General features: G+C 48.8%; 1 protein-coding gene across 16 annotated transcripts in view; it reads left to right on the top strand.

Annotated features, from left to right (window-relative positions):
* KDM5B (lysine demethylase 5B) overlaps positions 1-16933 on the top strand; it is a 179329-nt gene that overhangs the window by 111655 nt on the left and 50741 nt on the right. For all 16 annotated transcript variants that reach the window (XM_065595091.1, XM_065595087.1, XM_065595092.1 and 13 more), the window contains 4 exons: positions 1081-1205; positions 1758-1908; positions 13938-14052; positions 14711-15066. In XM_065595091.1, coding sequence (XP_065451163.1) covers positions 1081-1205; positions 1758-1908; positions 13938-14052; positions 14711-15066 — 747 coding nt within the window. The remainder of the gene's footprint in view (positions 1-1080; positions 1206-1757; positions 1909-13937; positions 14053-14710; positions 15067-16933) is intronic.

The following is a 16933-nucleotide window of genomic DNA, read 5'->3' as shown; positions in this document are numbered from 1 at the left end:
CTGGCCCCATGCTGCTCCCAGAAGCGGCTGGCTGCTGACAAGTCTCAGTGGCCCAGGAGGGGGAGGAGGCTCCGCGTGCTGGCCCCACCCCCAGTACCATCCCCACAATGAGTGGCGCTACGGGAGTGGCACTTGTGGGTGCAGGCAGTGCGTGGAGACACACTGTGCCCCTCCCCTCAGTGACATGCTGAGACGTGTCAGCAGCTGGCCGCTTCCGGGAGCGGCATAGGGCTATGGCAGGCAGGCAGGTAATCTGCCTAAGCCCTGCTGCACCACCGGCCAGGAGCCGCATGTGGTAAGCGCATCCCGGCCAGGGCCTACACCTCGTGCCCTCCCCCCCCCACCCCGTACCTCAACACCCTGCCCCAGGTCAGAATCCCCTTCTGCGCTCAAACTCCCTCCCAGAGCCCTCACCCTCTCCTGCACCCCAACACCCTTCAGCAGCCCGGAGCTCCCTTTTGCACCCAAACTTCCTCACAGACCCTGCACCCCAATACCCTGCCCCAACCTGGAGCCCCCTTCTGTACCAAACTCCCTCCCGGAGTCCACACTCTCACCCTCTCCTGCACCCCAACACTCTGCACTAGCCCTGAACCCCCTTCTGCACCAAACTCCCTCCCAAACCCCGCACCCTCTCCTGCACCAAGCTCCCTCCCAGGAAAAAGACTGGTATACAGGCCCCACAAAATCTAATAGCCCCGGGTCCACAGGAGAGTTAATCCGGCCCTGCCCAGAGGAAATGAACAGAACAGGTGATCCAGGTCTAGCCTTTGCTGAGTAACTGAGTAATCAAGTTGCTTTCCTGAGCTGTCCTTCACCCCTCTGTTCCTCCCTACTGTTTTATTATCTCTTCACTGTCTTATGTTCAGTTGGATTGCGAGCTCTTCAGAGCAGGAACCTGGTCTAGAATTTGTAATATGAGGTGCCTCATATGCTTGTGAGCACTGAATAATACAATGAATAATAGTAAGTACAAACTTCTATAGATAAAGCAGTGGTGGTTCATATGGATACTAGACAATCTTATTTTGGTGGTCATTCATGCCTTACTAAAGGGATTGAATTCTGTGCCCGTTGCAGATATCGATATAAACTAGATGATCTCTATCCAATGATGAATGCACTGAAATTGCGTGCAGAATCCTACAATGAATGGGCTTCAAAAGTAGATGAAGCTTTGGAGGCAAAAATTAACAATAAAAGAAGTATGTATTTTCCTTATCTTGTATTTGCTACAGATGCTAAAAATTGTCAATTTCCGAAATGTTTCTTGTTCCACTGTTAATTTCTGAAACTCAACAACTTTGTCTTTGAAGCTTATTTATGTATCATATAAATAAATCTGTATATTTATATGCCAGCTAAACTCAGGGTTATGAGTTCAATCCTTCAGGGGGCCATTTAGGGATCCTGGGGCAAAAATCTGTCTGGGGATTGGTCCTGCTTTGAACAGGGGGTTGGACTAGATGACCTCCTGAGGTCCCTTCCAACCCTGATATTCTGTGATTCCATCTCACAACTAACAGTGAGAGTCCCCAAAGAGAAGCTTGTTGGAGGTTGGGTTGTATGGGTTTGGCAGGTAGGGGATGTTGTATATCTGAGAGTGCAGTTTTTTAAAAATTTCTGTACCAGCTTCAGGGTTTTTTTATTAGACATTGTTGCATTACAGTTATTGCACTGCAGTATTCTTCTCTATTACTTAAAATCAATCCTAAAAAGGACTATTTTTAATTAAAGAAAATATTCTCTTCTAAAAGGCCTCATCAGTTTTAAGGCTTTGATAGAAGAATCAGAAATGAGAAAGTTTCCAGATAATGATCTACTGCGACACCTCCGATTAGTTACTCAGGATGCAGACAAATGTGCCTCAGTTGCACAGCAACTTCTTAATGGCAAAAGACAAACAAGGTATGTGTTGCACTTATTTCAAATTATTGAGGGGGAAATTTGGAAAAGGCACTTGTTTTATGGGTTTCCAAATTACGGCAACCCTTTTGGTCTCCTGAAAAGAGATCCTACTTTTGGAGTCTGGTACTTCCTGGCACATGATATGTCAAGTGTCCTGAACTTTGCAATTTCTAAAGGCGACCTGTTCCAATTTGAGGCAGCATTAAGTAAGTTATGTAAAATAGCACTCACCTTTCTCTTCCTGGTGATCCATTGCACTTTAAAATGTTTTTCTTTCCTGAGAAGAAAGTTGTTTCTTCTTCGAGTAATGTCCCTATGGGTGCTCCACTGTAGGTGTGTCTGTGTCCCTGCACTGCTGATCCGAGATCTTCGGTAGCCGTGTCTGTTGGGCCTGCACATGCATTGTCTCTCCTCATGCTGCACCTTGAGGCTAGCCATTGTACGTGGGCTATCCATCTTCCTGCCTTCTACCCCAAGCTTCACCAAGACAATAGGGAGGCCATACTACACACTTTAGATGTTAGGAGAGCTCCCTTTCATTCTATCTCGATAGGACAAAAACCTCTATGAAGTCCCCTAGACCAGGGGTGGCCAACCTGAGCCTGAGAAGAAGCCATAATTTACCAATGTTACATTGCCAAAGAGCCACAGTAATACATCATCAGTTCCCCTCCCACCCACCGGCAGCCCCGCCGATCAGCACCTCCCTCTGTCTCCCCCACCTCCCGATCAGCTGTTTTGTAGCCTGTAGGAGGCTCTGGTGGGGGAGGAGTGAGGGCACAGCAAACTTGGGAGGGGATTGGAAGGGGTGGAGTGGGGGCAGAGCCAGGGGTTGAGCAGTGAGCACCCCCTAGCACATTGGAAAGTTGGTGCCTGTAGCTCCAGCCCCGGAGTCGGTTCCTATACAAGGAGCTGCATATTAACTTCTGAAGAGCCGCATGTGGCTCCAGAGCCACAGGTTGGCCACCCCTGCCCTAGACTTTTCCTCTCTATGGCAGAAAGATCTAGGGGCTTAGTGATATCAGCCCAAAGGCTCTCTAAGTGGGTCTTGGTTTGCATCAGGCAGTGCTACCAAATTCATAACATGATTCCCCCAGACTCCATCCATACAGATTGCATGAGATGGATCTCCTCATCTGTCACCTTCTTTAAGGACGTCCCCATCTCAGAGATCTGCAGAGCGGCATTGTGGGCATTAGTCCACACCTTCACAGAACATTATGCAATCACAGGGGACTCTGCCTCTGATGCCATCTTTGACACCACAGTACTATCACCTGTGACTAACCCGACTCTGAAGTCCCATTCCTCCAAGAGTGGTACTGGTCGGGAGTCACCTATAGTGGAGCCCCCAGAGGGACACTACTTGAAGAAGTAGTAACGATGGTTCTTGATGGTACTTGTGGAGTAATGATGGTTCTTTGAGATGTGTGTCCCTATAGTAACTGCTCCACTACCTGCCCTCCTCCCTTCTATTTTGGAGTTCTCGCTTATGACCCTGTGGTAGAGAAGAAACTGAGGATGATTAGCCCATGTGTGCTGGCTACCGATCAGCAGCGCTGGGACGGAGACACACTTGCCGTGGAGCACCCATAGGGGAACACATCTTGAAGAACCATTGTTATTGCACAAAGTGAGAAACTTCTTCAGATATTGATGGACAACAGTGTTGTTAGATGTTTGGCTGTGTGCGTGTTATTTCTATGTGCTGCACTGGCTCTGGCCACATAGCCCATACAGCAGGCTTCCATCGAACTGCCCAGTAAGACTACAAGACTTGGTTTAATAGCTAAGGCACCAGGTCAGTTTTATTTCCAGTGAAGCACGGTGCTAATACCCTGGTTCAATGGTTACACTATAACAAATGTATGCCCATGACAATAGACCAACTCGGTGAACGGTGGGACTTTCCATTCCTCCATAGGCCAGAGAGACACTCCCTTTGAGGTTTCATTTTATACATCAATACAAACAAATTACATATTGCCCCTCTGATGTGGTTAGTTACCTGCCACCTGATGTGGGTTGTTACCACCCATTACCTTGTACATATTGATTCGATCAAAACATCTCTATCCATCAGGGGGGAGGGATAGCTCAGTGGTTTGAGCATTGGCCTGCTAAACCCAGGGTTGTGAGTTCAATCCTTGAGGGGGCCACTTGGGGATCTGGGGCAAAATCAGTACTTGGTCCTGCTAGTGAAGGCAGGGGGCTGGACTCGATGACCTTTCAAGGTCCCTTCCAGTTCTAGGAGATAGGATATCTCCATTAATTTAATTTAATTTAATCACATTGTCATCCTGACCTTATATTTAGGATGGGTCAGCGTGTTCCTGTTCTCTTTAGGGAATATGTTGGTATCAGGGTGTTCTGGTCCCACCCTTCTGGAATGTGTTTGCATGAGTGCTCTGTGCCTAGCACCTCTTAAGAATGTGGTGTGTGGTGTGGCTTTTTTTTTGTTTTTTTTGCCAATATCAACCCTGTTCTTGCCAGATTCTGTGAGCAGGGTCTGCCTCTAGCTCACAGCCTGATTTTGCTTTGTATCAGCAAAGCTTTGACCACTACTTTAGCCCAGGCCTCAGATCAGGCCTCTGATACAAGGGCTTATGTTTCAGGCCTTCTTTCTACTATACACAGCACCAACAGACCCTATCTAAACATACAAGATGAAGCTCACTCTCCTCTATTGTGCCTGAAGGCTGTGAAACCATGGCAGTGGTGCATAAATCATTGTATTCACTCCATATGCCTACACCTAGTGGGAGTTCAAAATGTCCAAGCAGACTTCTTGGGCAGAAAATGACTGGAACAATATGACTGTTTCATGAAAACATCAGTTGTTCTCTACCTCTTCAGCAACTGGTGGATACTTGTGATGGAACTCTTGCCCACTAGGAAAAACAGCAAATATTACTCCCTGTCCTGGAACAAAAAAAGGTCTCTCTAAGATGCATTTCTCCTAGATTGGAGCAGTGTCTGTCTCTAAACATTTCCCCCAATAATTCTCAGCTCTTACGTGATTTAAAAGATCCAGAGAGGCAGGCAAGAGTACTGGTTACATCAGCGTTTCTAAGACAGCACTAGTATACTGACCTGCCAGAGCTCTCATGGGAACCACGTGTCACCATCCTATCTCAGGCACACAGTTGAATTCTTCTTCAAATAGTTTCCCTATGGGTGTGCCACTGTAGGTGTGCGTGTGCCCCCATTCTGCCAATCAGAGAATTTCAGTAGCAGTTTGTCCCGCACATGTGGCTCCTCGCCCGCCAAGAGGCTAGTCAGCATGCAATGGCATTTCCCTCTCAGTTCCTTCTCAACCTCCCCTACTAGAGATAAAGCTGAGAGCTGTCCATTCACTGATCGTTAACTCCCCATAGTTTTGCAAATTTAACTTCACTTGAAGCTTTTTTTTCTGTAAGTTCCTTGAGTTTTTTTTAGTTGGCCTTGCTGGGAAAAAAAGAAAAGAAGAAAGTGTTTGCCTCCAGCCAACTCTATTGGGGGAGGAGCGGGGACCCCCTGGACAAAGTGTGGTTGGTGCCAGGAGCTTAAAATCCAGGTCCATGAAGGACAGAGAATTGAGGGGCTTAAACTCCTGCTCATGGACTTGGCCCTTCAATCCGCAGAGTCCAGCAAGAGCTATCACCACAACCTTCTACGTCAGAGGCAGGTTATTCCAAGGGGATGAGCCATCACTTGAGGTCTCTCCCTAACCTGGCACCACTCTCCCTACTCCCGGCACCGGTCGGAACACTCCCGGCACCAGTCGCCCCGCCTTGGTCACTGAAGGGTGACGACTTCTCCCGCTTGGAGGCAGAATTCAGCCCCTCACCCAGACAGCAACATGATTGGGCTCCAGGGGGCGTGTCCGCGGCATTGGTGCTGGCCTGGCAGCAGGGCCAGTGGCCAACCCAATGACCTTATTGGAATACCTGGGGCATTCCCGTCATGCTGTTGCCCCACTCCCGCCAGCCCTCGGTTGCTCTGTCGGACAGGCCGAAGTCAGCATCCACTGCACTGATGGCACCGGGTTCGGTGCAGGATGCTGCGGTAGCCGCCACTGGTGAGGAGCCAGTACCCACCCCAAGGCCGCCCTTCCCAGTGGATGAGGACACCGCCGGACTTCCCCCAGTGGTCCAATCATCATCATCATCATCATGTGGGTCTCAAGGCGGAGGAGATGGAGGAGCAGACGGAGACATTGTTTAATGTGCTCTTAGCGTCCATTCCAGCCCACATCGCACTCCTGAGGGGGTCCTGAAAATTGCCAGGACCATCCTGCCCACCTCTAAGAGGGTGGGAACAAAGTACTGCGGAAGGGTTCGAGTATTTATACACCCTTCTAAGTTCCCTGTAAGCAGCCTATTTAGCGCCGCGCAGGTGCTCAGGGAACCCGCCCGGCTGGGACCTGCCAGGGGAGGGGCGGCCTTAACCCAGCCCCAGCCTGGACCTGCTGCAGCCAGGGTGCCCTTCCCCCAGCCCTGGACCTGCCTGGGGAGGGGCAGCCTGAACCTAGCCCCGGCCCAGACCTGCTGAGGGGGGCGCCTATCCCAGGGCCCCAGCCCTGGAGCTGCTGCGGCAAGGAGAGGTGCCTGTCCCCCACAGCCCAGGTGCTGCTGTGGGAAGAGAGAGCTGGGGGGACTCCTCTCACGGCCGTAGCCCCAGAGCACCCTCCTGCACCCCAAACCCCTCATCCCCAGCTGGAGCCCCTAACCCTCTGCCCCAGCCCTGAGCCCCTCATCCCCAGCTTGACCCCAGAGTCTGCACCCCCAGCTGGAGCTCTCACCCCCTGCACCCCAACCCTCTGCCCCAGCCCTGAGCCCCTCATTTCTGGTCCCACTCCAGAGCCCGCATCCCCAACCGGAGCCCTCACACCCCTGCACCCCTACCCCAGCCATGAGCCCTCCCCCACACTCCAAACCCCTCGGCCCCACCCCCACCACATGAAATTTTGTTATGTGCACCAATATGAAGGTGATGCGGCCAACGAGAGGGATAAACAGGGGCCCACCAGTTCCATCCCTAAGAATAAGGAGGCCAAGAGGCTGGATTTGTTTGGTTGCAAGATTTATTCTATGGCCAGCCTCCAGTTTCGGGTGGGGAACACCAGGCTCTCTTGGGTCACTATAACTTTAACTTGTGGGACTCTCTCCTCAAGTTCAAGGACTCCGTGTCTCAGGAGACAGTCCAGAGTTCGCAACTCTGGTGGAGGAGGGTACTTTAGCGGCTCGATGCTCCCTCCAAATGGTCTGGGGCACAGCCAATTCAGCTGCCCGGGTGGTACCCTTAGCAGTGGTTGTGCGCCACAGTTCCTGGCTTCAGACTGCCAGACTGTCCCAGGAAATGCAGGCCTCTGTTCAGGACCTCGCGTTTCACAATGTTGGCCTTTTTTCCGACCAAACCGATGCGCAACTGCATGGCCTAAAAGACACGCAGGCAACCCTCTCCTCTCTGGGGATGCACACTCCTCAGGCGTTGAGACAGCCGTTCTGGTCTCCTCTGCCACCTTGACAGTGGCAGCCTTGACAAGGGCCTGCAAGGAAAAGGGACATCGAGTTTGGCTGCTACCACCCTTGATCGTCCTGATCTCCTGTGCAGCCTGCCCAGGCAAAGCATGGGGGGGCCAGAAGCGCTCGTTTTCAGGGTGCACTTGGGAGCAACGCACCAGCCACTTGCCCGGATCCTTCCTGCCTTTTCCTCAACCGCCTTTTACCCTACCGCTCAGCCTGGTTGCCGGTTATGTCAGACCGCTGCATCCTGGACATAATAGCTCGGGACTATACCCTGCAATTTTTGGCCATCCCTCCCTTCCTCCCCCCCCCCCGTCTCTCTTCAGGGACCCTTCTCATGAGCAACTCCTTGTTCAGGAGGTCGAGAAGCTCCTGGGCTTGGGAGCTGTGGAGGAGGTTACTCGGGACATGCAAGGAAGAGGATTCTACTCCCATTACTTCCTAATCCCGAAGGCCAAAGGGGGCCTCAGACCCATTCTGGACCTGTATAGCCTCAACAAGTCTCTCAAGAAGTTGAAGTTCCGCATGGTCTCCCTGGCCTCCATCATCCCTTCCTGGGATCCAGGGGACTTGTACGCCGCTCTCGACTTAAAGGATGCTTACTTTCATGTCTTCATATTCCCGGGACACAGACATTTCCTGCATTTCATAGTGGCCGGCTGCCACTTCCAGTTCACGGCACTACCCTTTGGCCTGTCTTCGGCCCCCAGGGTGTTCACGAAATGCGTGGCACCGGTAGTAGCTTACCTGAGGTGTAGAGAGGTCCAAATCTTTCTGTATCTCGACGACTGGGTCATCAAGGGCAGATCTCTGGAGCAGGTGCAAAGTAGCCTCAGTCTGGTGAGTTCCACCTGCAGCGACCTGGGCCTGTTAACAAACATGAGACGACCATGTTAATGCCAGTCCAAAGCATAGAGTTCATCGGAGCGGTTTTTGATTCCACGCGAGCCAGGGCCCCTTCCTTCCGGAAGCGCGGTTTCAGCCCATGGTGGACTTGAGTTCCCACATAAAGAGCAACCGGCACCACAGCCCACACATGCCTGCAACTGATGGGTCAATGGATGTGTGAACGTACGTGGTCAGCCATGCCCAACTTCATCTGAGACCTCTGCAAGCATGGCTGGCCTCAGTCTGCATCCCCAGCTGACACCCCCTGGAGCAAGCGGTCCCGGTGCTGAGCCACATCCTCTTGTCTCTGGGCTGGTGGTGGGATCCCAAGTCGGTGCTGCAAGGAGTTCCCTTCGCGTCCCCATCTCCGTCGCTCACCCTGGTCTCGGCCGCCTCGGATATGGGCTGGGGAGACCATCTGGGCGAGCTCAACACCCAGGGCCACTGGCTACAAGCTGGCTACTAGCACTTCATATCAATGTTGGGAGCTCAGAGCAGTTCGCCTGGCCTGTCAGGCTTTCTTGCCCCACCTGAAGGGCAAGGCATGGTGCAGGTCTTGATGGACAATACTGCCGCAACGTATTACATTAACAGGCAGGCAGCACCAGATCTTCGGCCCTTTGTCGGGAAGCACTCAGCCTTTGGGACATTTGTGTGTAGCACACCATACATCTGTAGCCACCCACGTGCCCGGAACCAGGAACATCCTGGCATATCGCCCCATCAGGATCTTCTTGTCTCTCCACGAATGGTTGCTCCATCTGGAGGTGGTCAGCCTAATCTTCTGCAGGTGGGGGACTCCCCACGTGGAGCTGTTTGCGTCCCGGCAGAACAGGAAGTGCCACGTGTTCTGTTCTCTGCAGGGCAGGGACAAGAGCTCCCTGTCGGACTCCTTCCTGATCCCGCGGTCGGGAGCACTGATGTACGCCTTCCCGCAGGTGCCGTTAATCCACAAGGTTCTGCTAAAGGTGAAGCAAGACAAAGCGACAGTCATCCTCATAGCCCCACTGTGGCTTCATCAACACTGATTCGGCATGCTGCTGAGTCTTTCGGAAGCTGCCTCTTCGGCAAAACCATGGCAATCTGCCGCATTCAAACCTGGCGGCGCTCCACTTGACAGCCTGGTTACTGTGTGGTTAAGTGGGGATGAGCGGCGTTTTTCCACTGGTGTCCAGCAGGTCCTGCTGGGCAGCATGAAACCAGGGCTACCTACGTGGCAAAGTGGAAGTGGTTCATGTGTTGGGCCTCAGATAATCACATTCATGTGGAAGAGGCCCCGCTGAAAGACATCCTGGGCTATTTGCTGCACCATAAGCTCCAGAGCCTGTCACTATCTTCGGTCAGGGTACACCTGGTGTCCATTTCAGCGTTCAACCCTCTGCTTCAAGGCAGGTCGGTCTTCGCCCATCCCATGATGGCGTAGTTCCTAAAAGGTCTGGCGTGCCTTTACCTGCATATCATAGAATCATAGAATATCAGGGTTGGAAGGGACCTCAGAAGGTCATATAGTCCAATCCCCTGCTCAAAGCAGGACCAATCCCCAGACAGATTTTTTTTACCCCAGTTTCCTAAATGGCCCCCTCAAGGATTGAACTCACAAACCTGGGTTTCTCCCATGACCATATCGTTTAGGGGGAATTCTGACTTACAGGCGTTCAGTCATAATCCCTCAGATGGTAGCTTCGCCCCATTGGCTCCTCAGCCAAGCACATACACCAAATGTCTGAACCTGCGGTTCCTCTCGTACTGAGCAGGATTACTATTGCAATAACACATCATCAGTAGGGTAAAACTAACCTGTCTCATGACGATCTAAACCCAGTTCACGTTCCCTATTAGTGGGTGAAGAATCCAACGCTTGGTGAATTCTGCTTCACAATGATAGGAAGAGCCGACATCGAAGGATCAAAAGCAACGTTGCTATGAACGCTTGGCCACCACAAGCCAGTTATCCCTGTGGTAACTTTCTGACACCTCCTGCTTTAAAACCCAAAAAGTCAGAAGGATCGTGAGGCCCCTGCTTTCACAGTCTGTAGTCATACTGAAAATCAAGATCAAGCAAGCTTTTGCCCTTCTGCTCCACGGAACCTGAATCTTGTGCTGTCAAGGCTCATGGGGGCCCCCGTCTGAGCCTTTGGCTTCCTGCTCCCTCCTGCTTCTCTCATGGAAGGTCTCCTTTTTAGTCGCTATAACTTCAGCCTGTAGGGTATCTGAGATCAGGGCGCTCATGTCAGAACCGCCTTATATGATCTTCTATAAGGACATGGTCCAGCTGTGTCCGCATCTGGTCTTTCTGCCAGTTCCATACTGGTCAAGATATATCCTTTGTCCAAAGCCTCATGCGACGGATGAGGAACGCAGGCTGCATACACTGGACATCAGAAGGGCTCTGTCTATCTATAGATAGAACGAAGCCGTTCCATAAGTCTACACGGTTATTTGTTGCTGTCACAGACACGATGAAGAGTTGCCTAGCGTCTACCCAGAGAATCTCGTCCTGGACCACGGCCTCCATCTGCTACTGTTATGAGCTGGCAAAGGTGCACCTGACGGCGATCATGATGGCTCCCTCAACTAGGGTGCAGGTGTCCTCGGCAGCCTTCTTCGCTCAAGTGCCAATCCAAGAAATTTGTTGAGCCATGACCTGGTCATCTGTCCACACATTCGCTTCGCACTATGCACTGATCCAGAAAGCTCAAGATGATGCTGGTTTCGGCAGAGCAGTGCTCCAATCTGCAAGACTGTGAACTCTGTATTTTAAAAAGTAACAGAGAGTCCTGTGGCACCTTTAAGACTAACAGATGTATTGGAACATAAGCTTTCGTGGGTGAATTCCCACTTCGTCGGATGCATGTAATGGAAATTTCCAGGGGCAGGTATAAATATGCTGGCAAGAATCAGTCTGGAGATAACAAGGTTAGTTCAATCAGGGAGGGTGAGGTCCTCTGCTAGCAGTTGAAGTGTGAACACCAAGGGAGGAGAAACTGCTTCTGTAGTTGGCTAGCCATTCACAGTCTTTGTTTAATCCTGATCTGATGATGTCAAATTTGCAAATGAACTGAAACTCAGCAGTTTCTCTTTGGAGTCTGGTCCTGAAGGTTGTTTGCTGTAAGATGGCTACCTTTACAGTATTTTAAAGAAGCCTTACTGAGGGCTCAGGAACAAACCATCCCGAAGTGCAGAAAGAATAGCAAATATGGCAGGCAACCAGCTTGGCTTAACAGTGAAATCTTCGGTGAGCTTAAACTCAAAAAGGAAGCTTACAAGAACTAGAAATTTGGACAGATAACTAGGGAGGAGTATAAAAATATTGCTAGAGCATGCAGGGGTGTAATCAGGAAGGCCAAGGCACAGTTGGAGTTGCAGCTAGCAAGGGATGTGAAGAGTAACAAGAAGGGTTTCTACAGGTATGTTAGCAACAAGAAGAAGGTCAGGGAAAGTGTGGGACCCTTACCGAATGGGGGAGGCAACATAGTGACAGATGATGTGGAAAAAGCTGAAGTACTCAATGCTTTTTTTGCCTCAGTCTTCACAGACAAGGTCAGCTCCCAGACTGCTGCACTGGGCAATACAGTATGGGGAGGAGGTGAGCAGCCCTCAGGGGTGAAAGAACAGGTTAAGGACTATTTAGAAAAACTGGATGTGCACAAGTCCATGGGTCCAGATCTAATACATCCAAGGGTGCTGAGGGAGTTGGCTGATGTGATTGCAGAGCCATTGGCCATTATCTTTGAAAATTTGTGGCAATCGGGGGAGGTCCCGAATGATTGGAAAAAGGCAAATACAGTGCCCATATTTTAAAAAGGGAAGAAAGAGAACCCGGACTACAGACGGTCAGCCTCACTTCAGTCCCCGGCAAAATTATGGAGCAGGTCCTCATGGAATCCATTTTGAAGCACTTTGAGGATAGGAAGGTGATCAGGAACAGTCAACATGGATTCACCAAGGGCAAGTCATGGCTGACCAACCTGATTGCTTCTATGATGAGATAACTGGCTCTGTGGATATGGGGAAAGTGGTGGATGTGATATATCTTGATTTTAGCAAAGCTTTTGATACGGTCTCCCACAGTATTCTTGCCAGCAAGTTAAAAAAGTATGGATTGGATGAATAGACTATAAAGTGGATAGAAAGCTGGCTAGATTGTCGGGCTCAACAAGTAGTGATCAATGGCTCGATGTCTAGTTGGCAGCTGGTATCAAGCAGAGTGCCCCAGGGGTCAGTCCTGGGACTGGTTTTGTTCAACATCTTTATTAATGATCTGGATCATAGGATTAATTGCACCCTCAGCAAGTTCGCAGATGACACTTCGCTTGGGGGAGAGGTAGATTCGCTGGAGTGTAGGGATAGGTTCCAGAGTCACCTAGACAAATTGGAGGATTGAGCCAAAAGAAATCTGATGAGGTTCAACAAGGACAAGTGCAGAGTCTTGCACTTAGGAAGGAAGAATTCCATGCATGGCTACAGGCTGGGGACCGACTGGCTAAGCAGCAGTTCCCCAGAAAAGGACCTGGGGATTACAATGGACGAGAAGCTGGATATGAGTCAGCAGTGTGCCCTTGTTGCCAAGAAGGCCAATGGCATATTGGGCTGTATTAGTAGGAGCATTGCCAGCAGATTGAGGGAAGTGATTATTCCCTCACTACAGAAGGGATGTGGACAATTTGGAGAGAGTCCAGCGGAGGGCAACGAAAATGATTTAGGGGCCTGGGGTACATGACTTACAAGGAGAGGCTGAGGGAACTGGGGTTATTTAGTCTGCGGAAGAGAAGAGTGAGGAGGGATTTGATAGCAGCCTTCAATTACCTGAAGTGATGGCAGATGACTGAACAAGAAGCAATGGTCTCAAGTTGCAGTGGGGGAGATCTAGATTGTATATTAGGAAACCCAATTTCACTAGGAGGGTGGTGAAGCACTGGAATGGGTTACCTAGGGAGGTGGTGGAATCTCCCTCCTTAGAGGTTTTTAAGGCCTGGCTTGACAGAGCCTTGGCTGGGATGATTTAGTTGGTGCTGGTCCTGCTTTGAGCGGGGGATTGGACTAGATGACCTCCTGAGGTCTCTTCCAACCCTAATATTCTATGATTCTAACTCCAAGCCCACTTCTGAGGATTCTGCTTGTAAGTCACCTACACTGGAATCGACATGAGCAAGCACTCGAAGAAGAAAAAACTGTTCTTTGAGATGTTGCTCATGTCCATTCCATTACCCGCCCTCCTGTCCCTCTGTTGGAGTTATCGAGAAGAAGAAACTGAGAGGGCGGAGGGCCGGCGGCACCTTGTAAACCATGAAATGAACGCGGCACTCCAGAGGGCACCACAGCTAGCCCTACGGATACTGCTAACGTAAATGTCTCTGACCGCACATATGGGTGCGTGCAGACCTACAATGGAATGGAAATGAGCAAGACATCACAAAGAACAATGTTTAAGAAAAGGTGGGTAACCATTTTTTCCAGTCAGTTTCGCATATAGACAAATCCTAGATCACTTAGATACCTTTTGAAGATCATGCTTTTCATGTATAATCTCTGAGATAAAGTTTCTGAAAATTCATGAGTAGACTTAAAACTTTAAATATTGGAGTATGTTTTAGTGACATCTGACAATCTGGAAATGCCTGTATGTAATTGCAGATATCGTTCTGGTGGAGGAAAATCCCCAAATCAGCTGACTGTGAATGAGCTTCGGTTGTTTGTAAGACAGCTGTATGCGCTACCCTGTGTCCTCAGTCAGACTCCATTACTGAAGGTAACTTTGAGAGCTCTAAAGAGGACGGGGAGGAACTAAAACACTTAAAGATAGCAATAAAATGTTCTTAAGACTGCATACAGTTGAACAGCTAGTCTAGAACAGGAATTCACAAGTGGAAGGACTCGTGTTCTGTTTAGTGTTGCTGATACACTATTTATGAAAATATTCTAAATCTCAAGGTATTAAGAAGAGGATGAGCATTTCAAGGTAAATTTTCCTCGTGCATTCCTTGCATCTTACACTATGCCTACACTATAGTTGGTTGGCATAACTTATGTCACCCAGGGGTGTGAATATACCACCCCCGACTGACATAAGTTACATCAGCATAAGCACTCGTGTGAACAAGCTATGTTGCCAGTATAGCTCCTGCTGTTCGCAGGGGTGGCTTTTTTTTATGCTGATGGGAGAGCGCCTTTCAGCATAGAGTGTCTTCACCACACATTCTGCAGTGGCACCGCTGTTTTAGTACACCTGTGCCGCTGCAACACTGTACATATAGACATGGCCTTAGTGAGGTGTTTGCCAGTAAATTCTACTAGCAGTGCTTTAACTAACAGAACAGCCAAGATTGCAGTGCTGTTGGGTATAGGAACTTTAAGCTTTGACAATGGATTTCTCCTTTTGTTTTAATAGTTGCTGTTGTGTGTTTCAGGATCTTCTTAATCGTGTGGAAGCTTTCCAACAGCATAGCCAAAAACTTCTCTCTGAAGAAATGCCCAGTGCTGCAGAACTGCAGGAGCTATTGAATGTCAGCTTTGAGTTTGATGTTGATCTTCCACAGCTAGCAGAACTGCGGATCCGTCTGGAGCAGGCACGCTGGCTGGAAGATGTACAGCAAGCTTGCTTGGATCAAAGCTCCCTTACTCTGGATTATATGAGACGACTCATAGACTCAGGCGTTGGACTAACTCCTCATTCAGCAATTGAGAAAGCAATGGCTAAACTGCAAGAACTTCTTACTGTGTCTGAACACTGGGATGACAAGGCCAGAAATCTGATAAAGGCCAGGTAGACTCTGAATCTTAGAGTTTGGGAATAGGTGCAATTAGTGTTGCATCTTTCATTTGGTAACCCAAAAAGCAGGCAGTTCACATGTGGTCCTGATCTTCTTGCCTTTGTTTTTCTCTTCATTTTTATGAGTGCATGAATATACTAATGTGTCATTACTTAGTTTGTATCAGGCATTGCATGGAACTTTGTAATATTGGATGATGTGTAGACAAACAATTCCATGCTGCTTATATATATCTTACATGGACAAATGAAGGGAGGGGAAGATGGAAAGGACCTGTAAAAACAGTTAAAGGTTCAGATCAATTCAATTGTTTACTCCTCCATCAGTGTTTCAGATCTTAGTGCTTTTCTACACAATAAAGCTAAAATGTGAATTATAAGCTAAGATGTGAATTTAAACCAGTGTGGTTCTATTGGTATCAGTCCCCCATGTAAACATTCTTACACCGGAATAATAGGGGCTTTTTTGATTTTAGCTTACATTACTTAAGACAGGAGGTAAGCTAAACCAAAAAAACCCACTATTATACTGGAATAAGAGTATCCGAGGCTAGGTCTACAGCTACCCGCCTGAATCGGCGGGTAGAAATCGATCTCTCAGGGATCGAATTATCGCGTCTCGTCGGGACGCGACAATCGATCCCCGAATCGACGCTCTTACTCCACCAGCGGAGGTGGGAGTAAGCACCGTCGACGGGGAGCCACGGAGGTCGATTTTGCCGCCGTCCTCACAGCAGGGTAAGTCGGCTCCGATACGTCGAATTCAGCTACGCTATTCGCGTAGCTGAATTTGCGTATCTTAAATCGACCCCCCCCCCCCCCCCCCCCCCGTAGTGAAGACCTGCCCCAAGTGGGGTGGTTTATACTTCTATAGTTGTAATTATATCAGTATAAATGGTAAAACTCTCCCATTTAGACAAGGCCTAAGGATGAAGAGAGGAGGAATTGAGATGGAATACCTCCTCACTGTGACAAAAGGATGCTACTGGGCGTTTCACCCTCAATATAAAGGAAGAAATAACATTTGTTATGTTCATTAAGATGTAATTGAAAGCTGTATGCTAAGTGCAGATTCTATGAGACCAGAATTTGGCTCCCAGATCCTTGGCTTCATATTTATTTAAACACCAGAGCATTTCTTACCACTCTTGTACTGGTCACATTGTTTATTATTTAAGACAAATGTGACGGTAAAGCACAAACTACAGAATAAGTTTGTCTTGATCCCACAAAAAATCAGAGCTATAGGTGAAATTGTGCCTGTAAGCAACAAAACTAAGTTATGAATTGCAGAATATACAGTATGTAATCGCATCATGACAAATAAATATTTTTTCCTGAAGCCCCTACTATTAGCTGACAGGTTTGAGTTAAGGGTGAATCTGCTGTATCTCTAAAAATTTCCTGCCTTTGGAACTTTCTGACAGATGCTTAGGCTCTCATTCAAAGGTTTATGGAATTTTAAATTTATGTTAAATCTCCCTCATGGAAATGTATAATCACTATAAAATAAAAACCCAAATTTTCCTGATTGGTCACCGCAACTCTGATGAGAAGAAAAAGGATGCATGTAGTACACTGCTTTTTCTTTTAAACCACTTTGGACCCTCTTTTCAAAATATATAAGGCACTCCAGAATCAAACAGCAGCTTTTTGAGTAAACAAGGTTCTAACACCTTCGTTTGCTACAGTGACTTTACTCTCTTCATTCTTTTTAGCTGAAGGTGAACAACAAATTAAAAACCAATGGAGTTAAACATAAATTTGTGCCAGATGGCCCCATTAACCAGGCTGAGTGTGCAAGGCAGCAATCGCCCCAAGATAAGTTTTAAGTCGTCTTAACCAACCAACCATTTTTTTT

Source organism: Chrysemys picta, chromosome 4, assembly GCF_011386835.1.
Source record: "Chrysemys picta bellii isolate R12L10 chromosome 4, ASM1138683v2, whole genome shotgun sequence".
Lineage (NCBI taxonomy): Eukaryota > Metazoa > Chordata > Testudines > Emydidae > Chrysemys > Chrysemys picta.
This window is presented reverse-complemented; position numbering and strand designations above follow the sequence as displayed.